This window comes from Dendrobates tinctorius, unplaced genomic scaffold (genome assembly GCF_039654945.1).
Source record: "Dendrobates tinctorius isolate UK_male_01 unplaced genomic scaffold, ASM3965494v1 ptg000245l, whole genome shotgun sequence".
Taxonomy (NCBI): domain Eukaryota; kingdom Metazoa; phylum Chordata; class Amphibia; order Anura; family Dendrobatidae; genus Dendrobates; species Dendrobates tinctorius.
The window spans coordinates 5,473,143-5,493,153 of NW_027361912.1; the positions used below are offsets into that span (position 1 = coordinate 5,473,143).

The window sequence follows — 20,011 nt, forward strand, 5'->3', positions numbered from 1 at the left end:
GAGCTATAACTTATTTTTCCGCTGATGGAGCTTTACGGCAGCTTGGTTTTTGCAGGACAAGATGATGTTTTCAGTGGTACCATTTTTATTTACATTTGTCATACTTAATGTTTGGCGGTATGATGAATAAGCAGTTTTTTTTTTTTTGTTTTTTTTTTTATAACGTTCACTGAAGGGGGTTTTACAGGTCGGGTCAGTCCGGACACGGCGATACCAAATATGTACTTTAAAGGGAATCTGTCACCCCATTTTTCGAGTATCAGCTGCCTGCACCGCCATCAGGGGATTATCTACATCATTCTGTAGGGCAGAGCAGTGCGCCTGCGCAGGAGCCACGACAGGCAGCACAGAAGAGGACGTCACTGTTAGAAGATGGGAGGCGCCGGACCGCAACACCCATCAGACCAAGACCGGACCGGACCAGACCCCCCTGGTGAATATAATCTCATTTTTCTTATCTTTCAGATTACATCAGGGGCTTATGTACAGCATTACAGAATGCTGTAGATAAGCCCCTGATGGCGGTGCCGGCAGCTTATACTCGAAAAATGGGGTGACAGATTCCCTTTAAAAAAAAAAAAAAAAACGACCTAAATAAATGTATTTATTGGATTAATATTTTGTTCATTTAGGGATTTTAAAAATACACTTTTTAATAACTTTTTTTTACATTGTCCTAGGCTGGGACATCACTGTACAGTGACAGGTCGCTGATCTGATACTCTGCAATGCTTCCTCACTGCACGACATTGGAGCACCGTCATACAGGCAGGGAAGGAGGCATGTCAGCTCTTAGCAAGCGCTCACAAGCCACCTTCCTGCAGGACCCCGCGGCCATCTTGCAGCCCAGGGTCACCATGGAGACCAACAGCACAACGCGATCGCATACAGTTGTGCCGATGGAAGCAAAGAGGGAGTGAGCTCCCTCTGCGATGCTCCTCGATGTCGTCACCATTCACAGCAGCATCAGAGGGGTTAAACATCTGCGATCGGTGCCAGCACCGTTCACGGGCATTGCTGCAGTGTGTCAGCTCTCACATAGAGCCGACACCCGTACTCGATCCTGGCGACGCACCTATACAGCGGTTTGCTGGAACGCAGCACTGTGCATGTCAGGAAGGGATTAAAGAGGTTGTCCACCTTTTGGTACATATTTTTTACTACCTAAATGGGGCTTAAAAATAATTTTTACAATTGGGTTTCATTAACAATTTTGCACCGTTTGCCTTCTGTAGCACTGTCTTGCTGGATGCAGAAAGAGTTAACTGAGAATCCATCAGTCAGGACACTATCATTGCCTAACAGGATAATTTGTAACACTCGTCTTTTTCTCAGCTCATTTATGACCACAGACCATATCAAAGTTGAATGTGCAGATAAAAAAAAAAAAGCCTGTAAAACGATGCAAAATTTTTATTGAAATACAATTCCCGGACGCGGCGATACAAAACATGTACTTTTTTGTAAAAATTTAATTTTTATGAAAAAAAATCAGCACAATATATATATATTTTTTTTAAATATATTTTTACCATTTTCTAAAAACTTTTTTACCAAGTCCCTGCAGGGGGACTTTGACAGCTGATCGCAATGCACGAGCAGTGCTGCACGGACACAAGTTAGATCAATGCACTGATTACATGTAAGGTATTGGCGCACTCAGGAGAAATTGCACAACAAACCCATAGGTCTAATACGAAAAAATGGACCTTATAAAAAAAAAAAATAAATAAAAACTTGGGGCTAAAACATTTTAGTGAAAGAAATGGAATGTATTCAAAGGTATAAAATTCTGTGAGGCACATGTGGTGTCAATATAATCACTGCACCCCTACATAAATTCATTGGGGAGTGTAGTAAAAGGAGGTCACATACGAGATGGGTGGGGTTGTTTTTCTGTTTTGGTACCCCAGGGGCTCTGCCAATGTGACATTGCATCCTCAAACCAGTCCAGCAAAACCTGAACTCCAACGTGGCGTTTCTTCCATTCCAAGCTTTGCACTGCGCCTCAAAAGTAATTTTTCGACTACATATGGGGCATCAGCGTACTCAGGAGAAATTGCACAACAAATTTTGGGGTCGATTTTCTCCTGTTATCCTAGGCTAAATCAACAAGTTTGTTGGGAAAAATATATTTTTCTTTTAATTTTCACAGATCAACGTTGTAAAATTCTGTGCCGCACCTGGAGGTTTAAGGTGTTCACCACAGGTCTAGATAAATCTCAGAGGAGAAAATGGACCCCAAAATTTGTTGTGCATTTTCTCCTGTTACTCTTGCAAAAATACAAAAATTGGGTCTAAAAGAAATTGTGTGCGGAAAAAAAAAAAAAGTTAAATGCTCATTTTTCTTCCACATTGCAAAAATTCCCGTGAAGCACCTGAAGGGTTAATGAACTTCTTTAATTTTTAGAATGGTGGTAATGTGGGGTATTTTCTCATCATATAGGCCACTCAAAGTGACTTCCGAGTGTGAGGGGGGTCCATAAAAATTTGTAAATGAGAAATCGCTGGTCAACTTTTAACCCTTAACTTTCTAACAAGAAAAATTATGTTTCAAAAATTGTGCTGATGTAAAGTCGACATGTGGGAAATGTTATTTATTAACTATTTTATGAGATAACTAATTTAAGGGCATAAAAATTAAAAAAATAATTGCAAAAGGTTTACACTTTTTGCCAAATTAACTATTTTTTCACAAATAAGTCATATCGAAGAAATTTTACCACTACCATGAAGTACAATATGTCACGACAAAATCTCAGAATCAGAGGGATCCGTTGAAGCGTACTGGTCAGAAATGTAATATTTGGCCTGGCCAGGAAAGGGAAAACAGGCATGGATGGGGGTTCAAAAATATTCTTTACATAGTCCCTCTATGGGACTTCACTTTCAGCACTCTGAACGCTGTTATAAACCATTGCAATGCTTTAGAACGGTCAGTGCTGCAGTGATACAAGCCCATTAAGACCATGCTCTGAGCACGGTCTAAGGGGATTGCTGTAGCCTGGTGAATCGTCGTGATGTCGTCATGATGACATCGAGTCACCATGGTGCCGATTGGAGGGGAGCCCCTTTCCTGCCTTCTAAATGCTGAGACCGATTGCATTTAGGGGGTTAAAATGCCAGGGGCGGTGCGGGGCACCACTCTGGACAGTGAGAGCCGAGCGTCAGCTACTATGTCTAGCTGAACAACCAGTGGCGATCGCGCACAATCGCCAGGACGTATCTATACGTCCAAGGTCGGGAACTCATTCCCTTCCATGACGGATGGATGCATCAATGATCATTAAGGGGTTAAGAACACGGCGTTCTGGAAGTGATTATATCAACCCCACAGAACCCTGATCTAAATATCATCCAGTCTGAGATTATATGAAGGATTTGCACAAGTGACATCCACAGAAGATCTGTGGTTAGATCTCCAAGATTTTTGGAACAACCTCCTGCTGAGTTCCTTCAAAGACTTTGCGCAAGTGACAAGTGTACCTGGAAGAACTGATGCAGTTTACACGGTCATACAATTATGATGTGATTTAGAGATTCCTCCTTCGTTCATTCACTTTTGCATTTTGTAAATAGACAAAAACTTATTAAAACGTTTTTTGTTAACATTATTTTGTAGCATTTATTTTAGTTCTTTATATTTCTTTTTCCACCTGAAAAGATTTCAGTTCCCTTTTCAACTGAATTGTATAGATTATGGGCGACATCAAAAGTGGAAAATGTTCTGAAATTTTTCTCTTCGGTAGGATTTTTTTTTTATACAACAAAAACCTGTCATTTTAACAGGGACGTATAGAATATTTACCTATACAGATCTATATTTTCCCATATCGTCTAGCGGTTAGGATTCCTGATTTCTCACCCAGGCGGCTCCGGGTTGGCACCTTTCAGAAGACGAATAGACGTGTCAGATGGTTTAGTGAAGCCTGCCTCGAGCAGGGCTGGACACGCAGTTTCCTGCATCCTTTTTAAATATTAAAGGGTTTGTCCTATAAACAATATGTATAACCGATCCACAGGAAAGATGATAAATATATAATGCTTGGGGGTGCAGATTCGGCAAAATCATCAATATTGAGAACGTGGGTCCCAAAGTCCCCTCTACTAATGACCACCACTCCTAGAGGCCGTGAGTGACATGGTCGCACAGCTCACTAAGGCTCCATTCACCCAGGATCGGTGGGAGTATGTCACGTATCCTATGGATAGGTCTTACATCTTTGCAGGACCTACCTCCCACTCTTGCCATTATTGCTACTTATAATCTATATCATTGTATATATTAAAGGGGTGTTCCCAGTCATCACTTATGTGTCTAGGTGTTAAGTGGTGACTGGGAATGCCCCTTTAAGTAATAGTGTAATTAGTATTTCTAATAACTACAACACACATCCTTTTCATTAACTTTTATTCAGTAGTTTTTTATCCTTAGTTTTTTGGCTTTTTTTTCATTTAAGTCCTTTTGTTTGTTTTATTTCCCCCTTTCTTAAATCGACAGACAAGGCAAGAAGTGAATACAGTCAGGTCGTCATTAAAAATGAGTGACCAAGACGACTTCTCGGTCACAACCTTGTCCCCACCCCCCATCATGCCTCCACCCCTGCAGCGCTCAGCCAGATTTCCCTGTGTGCTTTCCCAGCCGTTGGATTTATGCCAGAGCAGGGCACGACGAGCAGGAAATGGGACCATTCGGTAAGGAAGAATGAGCTTCTATGATTGCAAGAAAGATATAAAAGGATGGGGGGGTGGATGTGGGGAAAAAGAAAGGGGACGCAAAAAAATATGGAGTGAACGAGGGTAAAAAAAAAAAAAAAAAAAAAAAAAAAAAAGATTAAAGCCACCCTGATCCTACAGAGAGGACCGTACAGAGTGCAGCCTAGGACTGCCATTGACATCTCAAAATAAAAAAAAATTAGACAAAATGAAAATCTACACATCAGGCAAGATGGTTAAAAAGAAAGAAAAAAAATACAGTAATTCCCCACAGAGCGAAAAGACAGCAGGAGTAGGGATCGCCCTGTGCAGCTATAAAAAAAAAAAAAAAGAAGAAAAAAAAAAAAAAGGCGAATCGATGGCACCTTAAACACTGGAAAAGTCAGACGGGGTGGGACTGGCAAGAGTTCCCGCACGGTCAGAAGTTCCCGCACGGTCAGAAGTTTTCTTCAGTTTTGGAACGGGGTACGAATTCTAGGCTCGACTATTGGAACTAGTTGGGACTAAAAGGACTGTCCTGTATGGAAAGGCCAGTACTAATTGACCCGGTCCTGGAATATATACAGGTTATTGGTGGTGGCCACAGCAATTATGTTCTCTTTCGGGTGCCAGGCAGTGTGCAGGATCTTCTTGTTGAAGTCCAGACTGTCCACCGTGATCTCGTCCTTCTTCCGTTTGCCGCTGGCACACACCTTCCGTGGTTTCAGCACCATGCGTGGCTTGCTGTTCTCCCGTGAGGCCTCAAGGGTGATGTCACGTTTGGTGTTACGGTCAAACATTCGGAAAAAGTTATTGTAGGAGCCAGTCATGACGACGCTACGAGGGAAGAGGGGCACAGGTTAATGTCATAGTTTGTGTGAGTCGACGCCGTAGGGATCGGAGGAGTCTTATTACTTACTTGTCAGGTCCGTTCCAACAGCACTCAAACTTGTCAAAGATGCAGTCATTCTCGTATAAGGAGCAGAGCTTACTCCTGAGGTATTCATGTACCTGTGCAAGAAAAGCAGAATGGATGCTGATTGTGGGGGCATATACAGTTGTGGCCAAAAATATTGACACCCCTGCAATTCTGTCAGATAATACTCAGTTTCTTCCTGAAAATGATGGCAAACAAATTCTTTGGTATTATCTTCATTTAATTTGTCTTAAATGAAAAAACACAAAAAGAATTGTCCTAAAGCCAAATTGGATATAATTCCACACCAAACATAAAAAAGAGGGTGGACAAAAGTATTGGCACTGTTCGAAAAATCATGTGATGCTTCTCTAATTTGTGTAATTAACAGCACCTGTAACTTACCTGTGGCACCTAACAGGTGTTGGCAATAACTAAATCACACTTGCAGCCAGTTGACATGGATTAAAGTTGACTCAACCTGTGTCCTTGTGTCTGTACCACATTGAGCATGGAGAAAAGAAAGAAGACCAAAGAACTGTCTGAGGGCTTGAGAAACCAAATTGTGAGAAAGCATGAGCAATCTCAAGGCTACAAGTCCATCTCCAAAGACCTGAATGTTCCTGGGTCTACCGTGCGCAGTGTCATCAAGAAGTTTAAAGCCCATGGCACTGTGGCTAACCTCCCTAGATGTGGACGGAAAAGAAAAATTGACAAGAGATTTCAACGCAAGATTGTGCGGATGTTGGATAAAGAACCTCGACTAACATCCAAACAAGTTCAAGCTGCCCTGCAGTCCGAAGGTACAACAGTGTCAACCCGTACTATCCGTCGGCATCTGAATGAAAAGGGACTGTATGGTTGGAGACCCAGGAAGACCCCACTTCTTACCCCGAGACATAAAAAAGCCAGGCTGGAGTTTGCCAAAACTTACCTGAAAAAGCCTAAAACATGCTGGAAGAATGTTCTCTGGTCAGATGAGATAAAAGTAGAGCTTTTTGGGCAAAGGCATCAACATAGAGTTTACAGGAGAAAAAAATAGGCATTCAAAGAAAAGAACACGGTCCCTACAGTCAAATATGGCGGAGGTTCCCTGATGTTTTGGGGTTGCTTTGCTGCCTCTGGCACTGGACTGCTTGACCGTGTGCATGGCATTATGAAGTCTGAAGACTACCAACAAATTTTGCCGCATAATGTAGGGCCCAGTGTGAGAAAGCTGGGTCTCCCTCAGAGGTCATGGGTCTTCCAGCAGGACAATAACCCAAAACACACTTCAAAAAGCACTAGAAAATGGTTTGCGAGAAAGCACTGGAGACTTCTAAGGTGGCCAGCAATGAGTCCAGACCTGAATCCCATAGAACACCTGTGGAGAGATCTAAAAATGGCAGTTTGGAGAAGGCACCCTTCAAATATCAGGGACCTGGAGCAGTTTGCCAAAGAAGAATGGTCTAAAATTCCAGCAGAGCATTGTAAGAAACTCATTGATGGTTACCAGAAGCGGTTGGTCGCAGTTATTTTGGCTAAAGGTTGCGCAACCAAGTATTAGGCTGAGGGTGCCAATACTTTTGTCTGGCCCATTTTTGGAGTTTTGTGTGAAATGATCAATGTTTTGCTTTTTGCTTCATTCTCTTTTGTGTTTTTTCATTTAAGACAAATTAAATGAAGATAATAATACCAAAGAATTTGTGTTTGCAATCATTTTCAGGAAGAAACTGAGTATTATCTGACAGAATTTGTAGGGGTGTCAATACTTTGGGCCACAACTGTATCAGGAACTATGAACCAGGCAGGTGTCATGTGTCGGACCCCCATCAACATAATATTGACGACTTATCCTGACATTAATATCTATATTCCACACAGCCTCTGTAAACCACCAGCATGTTATTATGCAGATGGAGGTTAGCATTTCAAACATGCACAAGTTAAAATCGTCCATTTTGATAATCGGTAGTGAAAGGACGTATTCATTTCCCAGAAGATGAGCATCTGCAGCATGAGACACACGCCCAGAGATAGTCATAAGTGAATGTGGCTAATGGGACACATGCCCCTGGGACATTACAGTGTCATACAAGTCCCTGTGGCCAATGGGACAGTAGAGAGTCATACAAGTCCTTTTTCTCAATGGGACACAAGCCCTTGGGAAAGTAGAGATCATAATAGAAGTCACTATGCCCAATGGGACACATGCCCATTGGACAATTTAATAGGAAGCCAATTAACCAATCAGTATTCTCTTGGAGTGGGGAGAATACCAAAGTAAATGCGGGGAGAACGTAACAATTGAATGCAGATAATATCCTTGCTTGGATCTGAACCAGGACCCCACAGCTGGAGCGAGTTACCACTGACCTTGAGTACTGGTCATTTTACTTCTCAAGTCAGTAATGGCCTCGAACAGCAGCAAATCCCCAATTATAGCCTGCCGCTGATAACTGGACATTACTATAAGCTTTACATGCTCCTCCCCTTGTACGTATTAGGACTGTGTAGAATTATACAGCTAGGTTCACAAAGCGTTTATGCACTTTGTCTAGATCATACATCTGGAGTGTCTCGCGACATATATTTTAACATCCCCACAGACGCAGAGCATGTGTGTTCTATTGGCCTCCTGTCTGGATGCTTGCATACCTCTAATTATCTGCATAGGAGAGAGCAGTAGACCACAGTCACCATGAGGTATACATACAATGGGCCCCTTTGTCCCTAACATTGCTGACGGAGCCCCCAGCACAATGGTGCCTGAAGAAGGACCGCTGCAGTTTTGCAATTCAAGAGGTTCTGCAACAAAATCCACAACGAAATCTGCTGGATTTGGTGCTTAGTTTGCGGATTTCTGCAGTGGATCCATTCCCCATGGAAATTCCCTTCAGAATTATACTTCAGAAGAAAGAAAACTCCAAAAACATTTCTGGTTATAGGCTTTTCAGTTTAGGAAGAAATGTCCCCTGTGCTTCCCAGTCACCTGATATGTTTCCACAGGACGGTTCTCCATGTTCAGGTCCCAGATTTTGACAGACAAGTAGTCCCTGGTCATCATGTATCGCCCATTGTGGCTGAACTTCACATCCGAAATGGAAGAGATGATCTCTGAGAAGAAGGACCGATTGCTGGGATCTTCTGGCTCCTCAAACACTGGAAATAAAGAAGGAAGGTTTAACCCCTTAATCACTAGATTAGCAGCCGCCACATTGCTCCTCCTTGGACTCCAGCCTGTGACTGGTTAAATGATTGCAGGCTAAAGTCCTTTGATTACGGGTGCAGCGTAACGCCAGAATAACTTAAGGTTTTAGCCTCATGATGGATCCTCCTGTTTTTAAACTAATTTCTGATAAAAATAATTAAATTTATGGATGGAAGTGGCGGAAAATCCTTTATTCTTCAGTTCAACTTACACTTGGAGTGGCGGTCGCACAGCGCAGACTCGCGCATGTCACACAGGCGGATGGTGCCTTTGCTGCTGCTGTATACAAACGTGTTGCAGTGATGCGGGTGGAACTCCGCTGCCGTGATCACTTCTGTCAGCTCTTCCATGTTGGCAGGTTTAATATCTACGATATCTGAGGCACGGAGTGAAGGTAAATTCCCACACAGAAAACCTGACATGTAAAGTGTGAAGTTCCTGGAGCCATGGCCGTCACCTCCAACACTACAATATGTGAGGCGAGATACAACCTCAAGTCAAAGCTAGAGTCCACCGCACAGTTCGAGGAATACACAGGCTGCTGATCAGAAATACAGACGCTCGGGATCCCCTCAAAAGCTGCCCATTAGGGTGACCGCAAAAAATCGATGTCGGAATTTTGTCCGTCTGGACCCCACAAAACGATTCCCCTTTCCAGATATTGAGAGAGCCAAAATTTGAGCTCGATCAAACGACGTTAACCCATGCCGCTCGTCGCTCAAAGTTTGAAAAAAATCCAAATTGAGGTATTTTAAGATTTAGGTATTTTGCATAGTCTGTTAGACTATAAGAATGTGACAACAACTTTGCAGAAATAGCCCTGACCAAATTCTCGAACCATTTGTGGTATTTGAATGCAGAGTTGGTGGGATTATCGTTTTTTGATCCCACCATTACAGACAATGAAAAGTTGTTAATGGCTAATAAATTGCTCAGTAGCACAGATGAACCATCAGAGCACGCTAGGGTTGTAAATCCAAAAGTTAGGAAAGAAAAATTAAAAGAGGTAGGAAGTAACCGACTTTAACGACCTTCTGACAAAAGATGAAGAACAAAAGCAATATGTCCTGCAAGTTGTAAGCAAATGCCGAGCATTATATTCTGACGTTTCAAAAACTACTTTAACAAAAGCTCTAGAATAGATTAGATAACTATGTAAAATTATCAACTCATGTAGGTTAGCGTGCTCTGATGGTTCATCTGTGCTACTGAGCAATTTATTAGCCATTAACAACTTTTCATTGTCTGTAATGGTGGGATCAAAAAACGATAATCCCACCAACTCTGCATTCAAATACCACAAATGGTTCGAAAATTTGGTCAGGGCTATTTCTGCAATGTTGTTGTCACATTCTTTAGAGTCTAACAGACTATGCAAAATACCTAAATCTTAAAATACCTCAATTTGGATTTTTTTTTTAAACTTTGAGCGACGAGCGGCACGGGTTAACGTCGTTTGATCGAGCTCAAATTTTGGCTCTCTCAATATCTGGAAAGGGGAATCGTTTTGTGGGGTCCAGACGAACAAGATTCTGACATTTTTTCCCCCCCCATATGAGATCCGGTCACCCTACTGCCCATATACCACAGACAGTGGCGAACCGAATCACAGTGCCGTCTTTACACATCGTCCTATGTTCTCAATGTGGAGGGAGAAGAAAGGAAAGTTCTGGTGGCAGCTCATCTCTCACAGGAACAAAATGATCATCCCGGCTCATACCTCTCCAGGGGATAGTTGGACCTCCCAAAGAAAATGGTGGCTTTGTGGGGTCAAAATTTTAATCCAATGCACAGTCAGAGGAAAAACTAGACGTCTGGAGCGGCATCTGGTACCTAGAGAACAGAACACTCACCAACGAGCCACGTGTAAGGGCACAGAGAGCCAGAACCCACAACAATGTAGTGAAGACAGGCCTGTAAGGTGGACACTTTCTTCTACCAGCAACACTCCTAATTTTTCTTTCCCATGTTTTTATTTTTTTGAAAAAGGATACTGAAGCTCCTGTCTGTGATCTCCAAGTGCCACAGATTGACCCGCAGGTCGTCTGCCGAGAGGTACGTCTCATAGTCGCTGTTCACAGAGATGGAATTGATGTGATACGTGTGGGCGTTGGCGAATATCCTACGAGGACTAGCTTCAACCATCAGGTCCATGGGGCGGAATACTGGCACCTGGGGGGTGAAAACAAATCACAAAACGTAAGACTCAAAACGTGGCATCATAGGAGCCGCGCCCGAGAGATGTACATGTGACACCCAGAAGAAAACCGACCCAGAGGGGGGAAGCCTTTACCCTGAGAGTGGTCACAGTGGTCGGATCCCTGTACCTCCCATTCTCTTCTTTCAGGTTGTAACCTTCTGGTCTCTTGTCACGTTCACTGATTTTCCACAGTTTGATAGTTTTATCTGTGCGTGGAGAGAAAAAAAAAAAGGGGGGGGTGTAAAGGAGATGAAGGGCCGAATCATCATTTGTATTTTTTAAGCTATTTTTCTTTTTTGACTTGTGATATTCAACAGTGAATTTTTGTGCCAAATTCCTCAAGATGGCTCACGTTAGGATTCGACTGTTGGACTCGCTCCTGTCTGCTGCCGAGAATCAGAAACAGTAGGGTTCTCGTTCACTGACAGCAAACAAGGAGCTGGAAAACAATTGTTTTACCTGTCAGTCTATGCAGCCGATGCGCAGTGGTATTATGCGTGGAAAGAGCCAATACTCGCACGTGCCTCAGTAAACTTGGTGCCCGTGTAGGTCAGAATTAGAAATCTATGCCTGCTCGTAGCAAGCGCCAGAAATTGTGTAAATTAGATGGTAAACCACTCGGACTATATTGGCCATGATCTCGGTTTAGGAGGGGTGAAATGCGTCAAATTTATGCAGAAAATACCTTTATGCACCACAGTAAGCAACGGGGTCAACACCATAAGAAATAACGCCTGTGACGAGTGATCTTAAAGTCTAGTAAAAAGTTGTACAACTCAGCAGTAATGCACCATCCAGCCTAGAGAGCACAGGTACATGTCCTTCTATAGGTGTACAGCGACTTGTGGCTCCAACAGAGCTGCAGAACACAAGTGTCCTTGGCTCCAACGTAATACTGAATTACGACCATAGACATTTCTCTCACCATTTGTAGACAACAGGAACTGTGCGGCATTCTTCTGTGGCAACCATCGGATCTTGTTGATCTTCTCCTCGATTTCTAAACTCTTCAAGTAGTCGAATTCAGGCTCGTGGCTCTGGAAAGTGCTATAGACACTATATTCCCCTCTGTGATAAGGGCTTTTACTCTGCAGAGAACAAGCACGTGAGAACAGTGGGATTACACGTCTGCGCTGTGTGTATGCCATTACTGGGTGTAGATCTGCTGAGCACCACCAGATGGCAGCAGTGGACGGCGTCACTGTATGGCGGTACGCCTTCAGACGTGCACAGCTCAGCAGTGCAGTAAAGATGCCGGCTGATCAGGTTACTTGATTCTCCGCAGTCCTCCAGGACAGCAGCAGGAAGAGGCAAACAATGGAGCTTTCTGCAGCGTCTTTTCACCACTTGAAAATTTTTGTGCCTTCACTTTGGGGTATAGATAATGTAATACTTGATTTTGTTTTTTTTGTTTTTTTTTTTTTTATAGGAGGGAATGGGGAAAAAAGTGGACTTTTGTATTCTCGCTTTTTACACCCTGAATAACAAAAAATATAGTTTTGTCTTTTTTTTCCCTCTAGGAGTCATTACCATTGCTCGGCCACTGTAGAATTTTATATTTTTTTTAATGAAAAATATTCTTTTTTTCACTGGGGAATGATGGTAGGGGACTTTATTTTCTTAAACTTAAAAAAAAAAAAAAAAAAAAAAAAAAGTTAATTTGCCTGTGGTTGTCACACTAGGGGACTACAACGCGTGCTTTGACCACTTACATATTGTATACATTGCCTGTCTGGAATCAATGCTAACCATTAGACCGGGTTCACGCCCCGAACATGAATGAGCAGAGTAAGGACCGGCCATGGGTCTGCTGAGCAGAAACCAATCTTGAATGTAGCTCTTTCTAAGACAAGTCCAGCAGTACCTTTACATGCTCAATCTGTTCCTCTGTTACTAAGCAATCAGGGTTTTAATTGATATTCAAATGAGGCTGAAGGGCTATAGTAGATCTGAAGCCTCCATCACTCCAGCTCTATTCCCATGGTCCTCATCTTGCTCAACTGACAGCCTCTGTGCCCTGTGACTTCAGGCAAAGGAAACGTCAGTAAAGCAGGAAGAAGTGGCGCTGGATGGGGTATAGAGCTGGAGTGACAGAGGCTTCGGATCTAACAATAGCTTTTCAGCCTCATTTACATATCAATTAAAAAAACAGATTTCTCAATAACAGAGAAAGGGACTGACCATGTAAAGGTATTGTGGGACTTGTCTTTGAAGAGCTACATAAGCATATAGTTTTGGTGGTGGGGGAAATCCTGCTGACAGATTCCCTCTAAGTTCACACTAGGAGACCTGTGGCTGGTCCTTACATTGTGGTTACCACTCGAACCATGAATGTTAGGACATACGAGGATGTCTTTAAGCAACACTGATAAAAGGGGGGATGCCATAATTATGGTCTGACAGCCATAATAAATCACTAATTCCCAGTGGTGTGGGGGCTGCTGAGGTCGCTATCGCTGAGGAGAGGACTATGGACCTCATCACAGCCTTCTGTTTGCATCCGTTGTATAATGGATCCAAAGCATTGGTGTGAGAAGAGCCGACGCTCCGGAAACGCAATCCCGGCAACAGCCTTTGTCAAATCCCAAAAGAACGCAGCATGTTCTATTAAGACGTGAATGCACAGCGCTGATGGGAAGGTTTTACAATGGTAACTGGACAAACCATTTGATGAAGAAAAGTGTTAATATTACTGCACAATGCTGTGTGGATGAAGCCTATGGCCGCAAATGGCAGCTGAGCAGAGTGCGAGCGTCCGAACATACTGACCTCCTGCTGGAAGATGACCACGCGTCCGCCTTTATCTCCAGTGGCTAATAATTCTCCAGAATGATTGAATTCTACCGTAGATATGATATCGGCTGTAAAGACAGAAGGAGACGCAGATTATGGACATTCTCAGTGTAAAAGATACAGGAGAGAGAGGAGGGAATTCATCACCTCAGTCACGGCGAGACTGAGGAACGATGGAGGATCTTACTGGCCACATGCACCGGGGTAGCCAATCAAGAGAAAAAAAGTCCCATTTACCTGGGACTCCTGAAAGTCCTTCAGGACGGCCATCACTAGGAGCAGCCTCATCATTGCCCATATTTGCAGTGATGTCGTCCTACATAAGTGCTGAAGGACCACCGGTGTTGTACCACTCTGCCCACCACGAGTCAGATATTTGCCCCCACAGATGTATACCTAAAGGTCAGGGGAGTTTAGCAGTGAGGTCACTTCCTGACAGTCACTTTTCGTGGTGTCCTTCCTGGCCATGTGTCGTCCGAGCAATGCCCTGGGACAACTGATCTTGTCTAACGAGTACAGAGAACGCTTGTGAGTCTGGCCGCAGCCATGAGTGAGAAGGAGAACTACAAATTCCAGCAGCAGCAGCTGTACAATTCTGACTGCGAGAAAGCTCCTTAAGGCTATGTGCACATGATGCATATTTTTGTGTGTTTTTTCAGCTTTTTTTTCTGTGTGGAAATAGTCCAAAAATGCAATGGAATCCTCATGCAAGGTAATTCAATGACAATCCTGAAGCGTTGTGCACATGATTAGTACATTTCCGTACGTATTTGCAGTACGCTTTTTTCTGCAGCATGTCAATTCTTTTTGCGTTTCTGCACCCATTGACTTCAAATGAGTCAGTCAAATGTGCAGCAAAAACGCAGGTACAAAAATGTTTGCGGATTTACTGAGTTTTTGTTGTTTTGTGTTTTTACCGGCTTCCTATGTTTTCCACGCTGTCATCTGTGTGACAGCATGGGAAACACTGGCATGGTAGTTCTTATCGGCAGTAATGCTACAGCTGGTAAGACAGTCGGTCACAGCGCTGCAGGATCATGCGGTCAGATGTCAGCATGATCACGCAGCTGTGATTGTGACCTGCGCTAACGCTACCATCGGTAGTGTCGGATACAGCGCTGCGGGATCATGCTGTCAGATGTCAGTGTGATCCCACAGTTGTGACTGTGACCCGCAGGCGTGGGCTTATGACACTACTGCTCCCTTCAGGCTATGTCTGCTGTCACTGATAACAGTGACAGCAGGTGCTGCTGATGGGAGACGTAGTCTCCTCAGCCGGCGCCTGTGCTCACTGTTTTTTTTTTTTTTTTTTTTAATAAAAAAGTTACCCTACATATTCAAATAAAAATAAAAAAAAATGCTCACCTAACACCGACACCCTCGTCTCCTAGAAATAACATATAATAAACCAATATATACTCACATGTCCGCCGTAGTCCAGGTAATCCAGAGTGTCCCACGGCAATCTCACGTGTAGAACTGTCACTTACAGCACAGCTGCGTGAGAATTTTCCCATGCAGCAGTGGTGCCGACAGCACCGGAGCTGATCAGCTAATGAACTCTAGTGAACTCTCTCATGGAAGCTCAGCGATACACTGTGGGAGCGATTACTTCCTGTCAGTGTATCACCAGCTGTCTTTGAGAGCAGTCACAGCACTAATGTGACTGCTCTCAAAGTGATAAGAATCGTCGGGGGACATTATGGATTATCTTCTCAGCAGCCAGGTGAGGAATATTATGGTTTAATATTTTAATTTTGTTGCAGGAGACGTTGGCGTCTGTGGATTAGGCGTTCGGTGAGTATGGTTAAATTACGCTCATTATAGATGGCCTTTTCTGGTGTGGCTGAAAGCTGATGTTTTTATTCTCAGAGGGGCCACCAATATCCACCGCCCCTTCCTAGACTATTAATATCAGCCCACAGCTGTCTGCCTAGCCTTCACTGGTTAGATTTTATAGGGGGACCCTATGCAAATTTTTTCAGTGGTCCCTCTGTAAACTAGCCAGTAAAGACTAAGCAAACCGCTGCAAGCTGATAATAGTCTGGGAAGGAGCCAATAGCCATAAAGGTTCCCAGGCTATTAACAGCCGTCGTCTTTCCCTCTGCTGGTTCTTAAAATTACACAGGAGCCAACGCAATTTTTTTTATTTTTTTTTGGCCTAAGGCTATGTGCACACGTTGAGTATTTGCTTGCAGAAATTTCTACAAGGTTTCTGCATCTCTTGGCAGGAAAAACACGGAAAAAAACGCGTGTTTATAGCCATAAAGCATCCCAGGCTATTAATATCAGCTCACAGTGGTTTGCTTAGCCTTTATTGGCTAGTTTACAGGGTGACCACAGAAAAAAAATAACATAGGTTCCCCCTATAAAATCTCCTTCAACAAAAATAAAGCACAATATTCCTCGCCTGTCCACAAAACAGATAATCCATAGTGTCCCACGAAAATGCTGATCACTGAGAGCAGTCACTAATGCAACTGCTCTGAAAGACAGCTGGCGTTACATTGACAAGAGGTAATCGCTCCCTCAGTGCATCACTGAGCTGCCAAGAGAGAGTTCACCGGAGTTGATCAGCTGATCAGCTCTGGTGCTCTCCCTTACGGCACCACTGCTGCGTGGGAAAGTTCTCACATAGAGGTGCCATAAGAGAGAGCACCAGCTCATGATCAGCTGATGATCTCTCACAGCAGCTCAGTGAAAGACTGCGGGAGCAATTACATCCTGTCAGTGTTTCGCCGGCGGCCGGGTAGAGCTGAAGAGACTACACCTGCTGTCACTGTTGTTATCAGCAGACATAGCCTGATGGGAGCAGTAGTCTCAACAGCCCACGCCTGCGGGTCACAGTCACAGCTGCAGGATCACGCTGACATCGGACAGCATGATTCTGCAGTGCTGTGACCGACAGTACTGGTGGTAAAGTGAGTGCCGATAAGAACTACCGCGTCAGTGTTTCCCATGCTGTCACACAGATGACAGTGTGGGAAACACCATAGGAAGCCGGGAAAAACAAAACAAAAACTCAGCAAATCCACAAACATTTTTACACCTGCGTTTTTGCTGCGGATTTGACTGACTCAATTAAAAGTCAATGGTTGCAGAAACACTGCAGAAGCGCAAAAAACTGACATGCTGCAGTAAAAAAAAAAAAAAAAAAACACATTGCAAATACACACGGAAATTTACTGAACCAGTGCATAACACTTCAGGATTGTGATTCAATTACCTTGCATAAGGATTCCATTGCGTTTTTTGGACCATTTCCGTGCGGAAAACCGCATGGTGTGCACATAGCCTTACCCTTTCACCCGGTGATACGTCAAATGCCATAGTCTAGGAGTGACTGTGGCATGAACGGACCCCACCAGGATCGTGGCCTATTCTGTGTGACTGCAGATTGAAGAGTTGACAGGGTGCAATAAGCTCACTGTAAGTATCCTACACCATCCCAACGCTTGTCACATTCAGGGTAGATTTTCAGCTGCCTCTCACAAACTAGTATTGGAAAAAGCGGAAGAAAATCTAGTGGACACGTGTCCGCCGACATCAAATTGTGATCAAGTAATCGCCCGCCCGAGCTGGAAATGATGTGCAATCCTTACAGCGTGCACACGGTCACAACAATAGACTGTCACAACATGGCTGGAAAACTCCCAGCATCATGTGTCTAATTACTGGGGGGGTTTGCTAAAGTGAACAGGGTCCAGTGTTGTGTCCCCAAAGCAGCAGTCGCTCCAATCACTGCCCTTGGGATGGTTCCATTCAAATGTGGGACAAATGACCCCCATTTTTATGTGCAGAGGACCCCAATAATCAGACACTTCTCCCCTATCCTGGAAGTAACTGTGGGATAACACCTTTAATCCAGAACCTGTGTGGCAGCAGTTCAGTAGTAGCAGACACTCATGGGCAATGATACTTACCGGTAATGCCTTTGGTCCTACTATTCAGTACGGTCACCCTCATATTAGTGCACACGTCACCAGCGCAGGTGGTCCGTGCTGACAATGTAAAATCATAGCAGCAGTGTGTTCTCCAGTACACGTTTATCACATTAACCACCCACTGAAGACCCCCAAATACATGTATAAAAATGAATACAGTACAGATCTGACCACCCGGTGAAATATCAGTCATCGCGGCAGCTGTGAAATTAAGTCTGACAACTGACTTTTGTTCCCTGCCATTTGGCAGTCGGCGTTTGTATCTAGTGCCACGGAAGTAGGGAACTGGGTTCACATATACAAGGGGAAAAAGAAATGCAGAAACAGCTCCACTCACAGGTTATGTCTGGTATTACAGCACAGCCCCATCTCACGGTGCCATGAACAAGAGCAGATTCCACTGTAGTGAGGAAACGCACGTCTGAATCTACTAGTTGGATATAGAGTGAATGGAGACGTCCGCCATGTGTGCAGCGCGGGGGAGGCCCCATAGTGTGTATACATGGTCAGCTAGGTTAGAAGCCCCTCAGCAATGGTTCACATTTATGTTCCCACCAAGGTCGGCAGTACGTGGACTGTACACAGGAGGGAACACAGATGATAATCATGCATACATACACGATGCCACCAAAGAGAGGGGTCCTGCAGGATGATGGGAATAAGCCATTTGTTTGATCGTTGCCCCATGAAACAGTGAAAGAATCCAAATGACATAATGTTAGATTGCAGATGTGTCATATCCCGCACACGGCATGGTCTAATACCAGGGCCGTCATCTCCAGGGACCGCCCTGACCACTATCTAAGGCCTCAGACCCAGAGCAGCTGCAAAAAGACCCCTCCAGGCATCCTGCGCTTCTGCATTACAACACCCCCGGACTAAGCCGCCTCTGCCGAGTACGGACATGACTGGGAGAACAGGTCTAGGAGTTTACATCTGGGTGGAGAAAGCAAATTATCCTGCAAAGCGCCAAAGTAATCACCTACTAAGACGGAAAAACCCACAAGTCAGGTGAGCGCAGCGCACAAACCCTTTATTGTCAGGCTGTACATGGGAACTGGCTACAAGTGAATTTCCATTTCCCGGGAGCTGTACGAGGACACGATATGCACGGCTGCTAAAAACCACCGTAGGACGGTGGCACAATCACATGCCGCTACTGACCGCTGGACCAGCAATGTATGACCGATGTAGGATCTCTCATGTCATTGTGCACCTCTGAGTGCCATTATAGCCAGGGCTGTGGAGTCTTTATGATACAATAATCAAGACATTTAGATAGAACATAATATCTATGTATTGGAATACAACTTTAGAACACAAAAAACTGTAATAAATTGTAAATATGTGGGCATATTTTGGACAGCTATAGTACCTGACTGGTGCTAAAAAAAAAAAAAAAAAAAAAAAAAAAAAAAAAAAGGAGTGTTAGGGTACTGTCACACTTAGCGATGTACCAGCGATCCCGACCAGCGATATGACCCGGTCAGGATCGCTGGTGCATCGCTAAGTGGTCGCCAGTGAGCTGCCACACAGGCAGATCTAACTAGCGACATCGCTGGGGACGGGGGTCGCTACTTACCTGTCACACCAGGCGATCCTGCGTCCTCCCGCCCAGCTCCACGCGTCGCTCGTCGTCACAGCAGGAAGCGCCGCAGGAAGCAGACGACGAGAAACAGTCCTGGACGTTCTCGCGCGATCAGCGATAACCAGCGGGGGAGCGGGTCGTAGGTAAGTATCAGACACAGTGATATCGCTAGCAATATCGCTATAACGTCACTAGTTATAGCGATATTGCTAGCGATATCTCTTAGCGTGACATGCCCTTTAGTCTGTGTGCTATCCGGCTTTCATTCTTTTTGGTACAGATAAGATATGGATAGACAGATATGGATATATAGATAGAGCAGATTTCTAATCTGCTTTTGCTATTGAAAACATTATCTATGAGCTCAAAAACCTTTCAGGTGATGCGGTTTTTTAAAAAGCTGATCTGCTTTTACAGCTGAAAACTGTATCCTCAAAAAACGCAGCAAAAACGCTGTGTGTGAATGTAGCCTTAGATCAGGAATGGACATAGGACATTTCATAACTTTCCCAAATTCCTATGAAAAAATATTCAGCACATTCTGCATTGAACTACTGTACCCAATTTATTATATATTTTAGGAGTCGGACCATTTTATACCGACTCCACAGCCCTGATTATAGCGCCACAGTCTGTAGGAAACATACGGCTGGCCTCTACTACCTCCTCAACTCATCACCCTGTC

At 44.0% G+C, this 20,011-nt stretch overlaps 1 protein-coding gene across 2 annotated transcripts in view; it reads right to left on the reverse strand.

The window, feature by feature from the left end:
- Positions 1–4,394: 4,394 nt before the first annotated feature.
- PPP2R2A (protein phosphatase 2 regulatory subunit Balpha) overlaps positions 4,395–20,011 on the reverse strand; it is a 37,463-nt gene continuing 21,846 nt past the window's right edge. For both annotated transcript variants that reach the window (XM_073557141.1, XM_073557140.1), the window contains exons 3-10: positions 13,771–13,862; positions 11,927–12,089; positions 11,095–11,207; positions 10,796–10,973; positions 9,013–9,177; positions 8,583–8,752; positions 5,615–5,706; positions 4,395–5,532 (exon numbers count right to left, since the gene is read on the reverse strand). In XM_073557141.1, the coding sequence (XP_073413242.1) occupies positions 5,253–5,532; positions 5,615–5,706; positions 8,583–8,752; positions 9,013–9,177; positions 10,796–10,973; positions 11,095–11,207; positions 11,927–12,089; positions 13,771–13,862 (1,253 nt within the window). In that variant the 3' untranslated portion in view covers positions 4,395–5,252. The remainder of the gene's footprint in view (positions 5,533–5,614; positions 5,707–8,582; positions 8,753–9,012; positions 9,178–10,795; positions 10,974–11,094; positions 11,208–11,926; positions 12,090–13,770; positions 13,863–20,011) is intronic.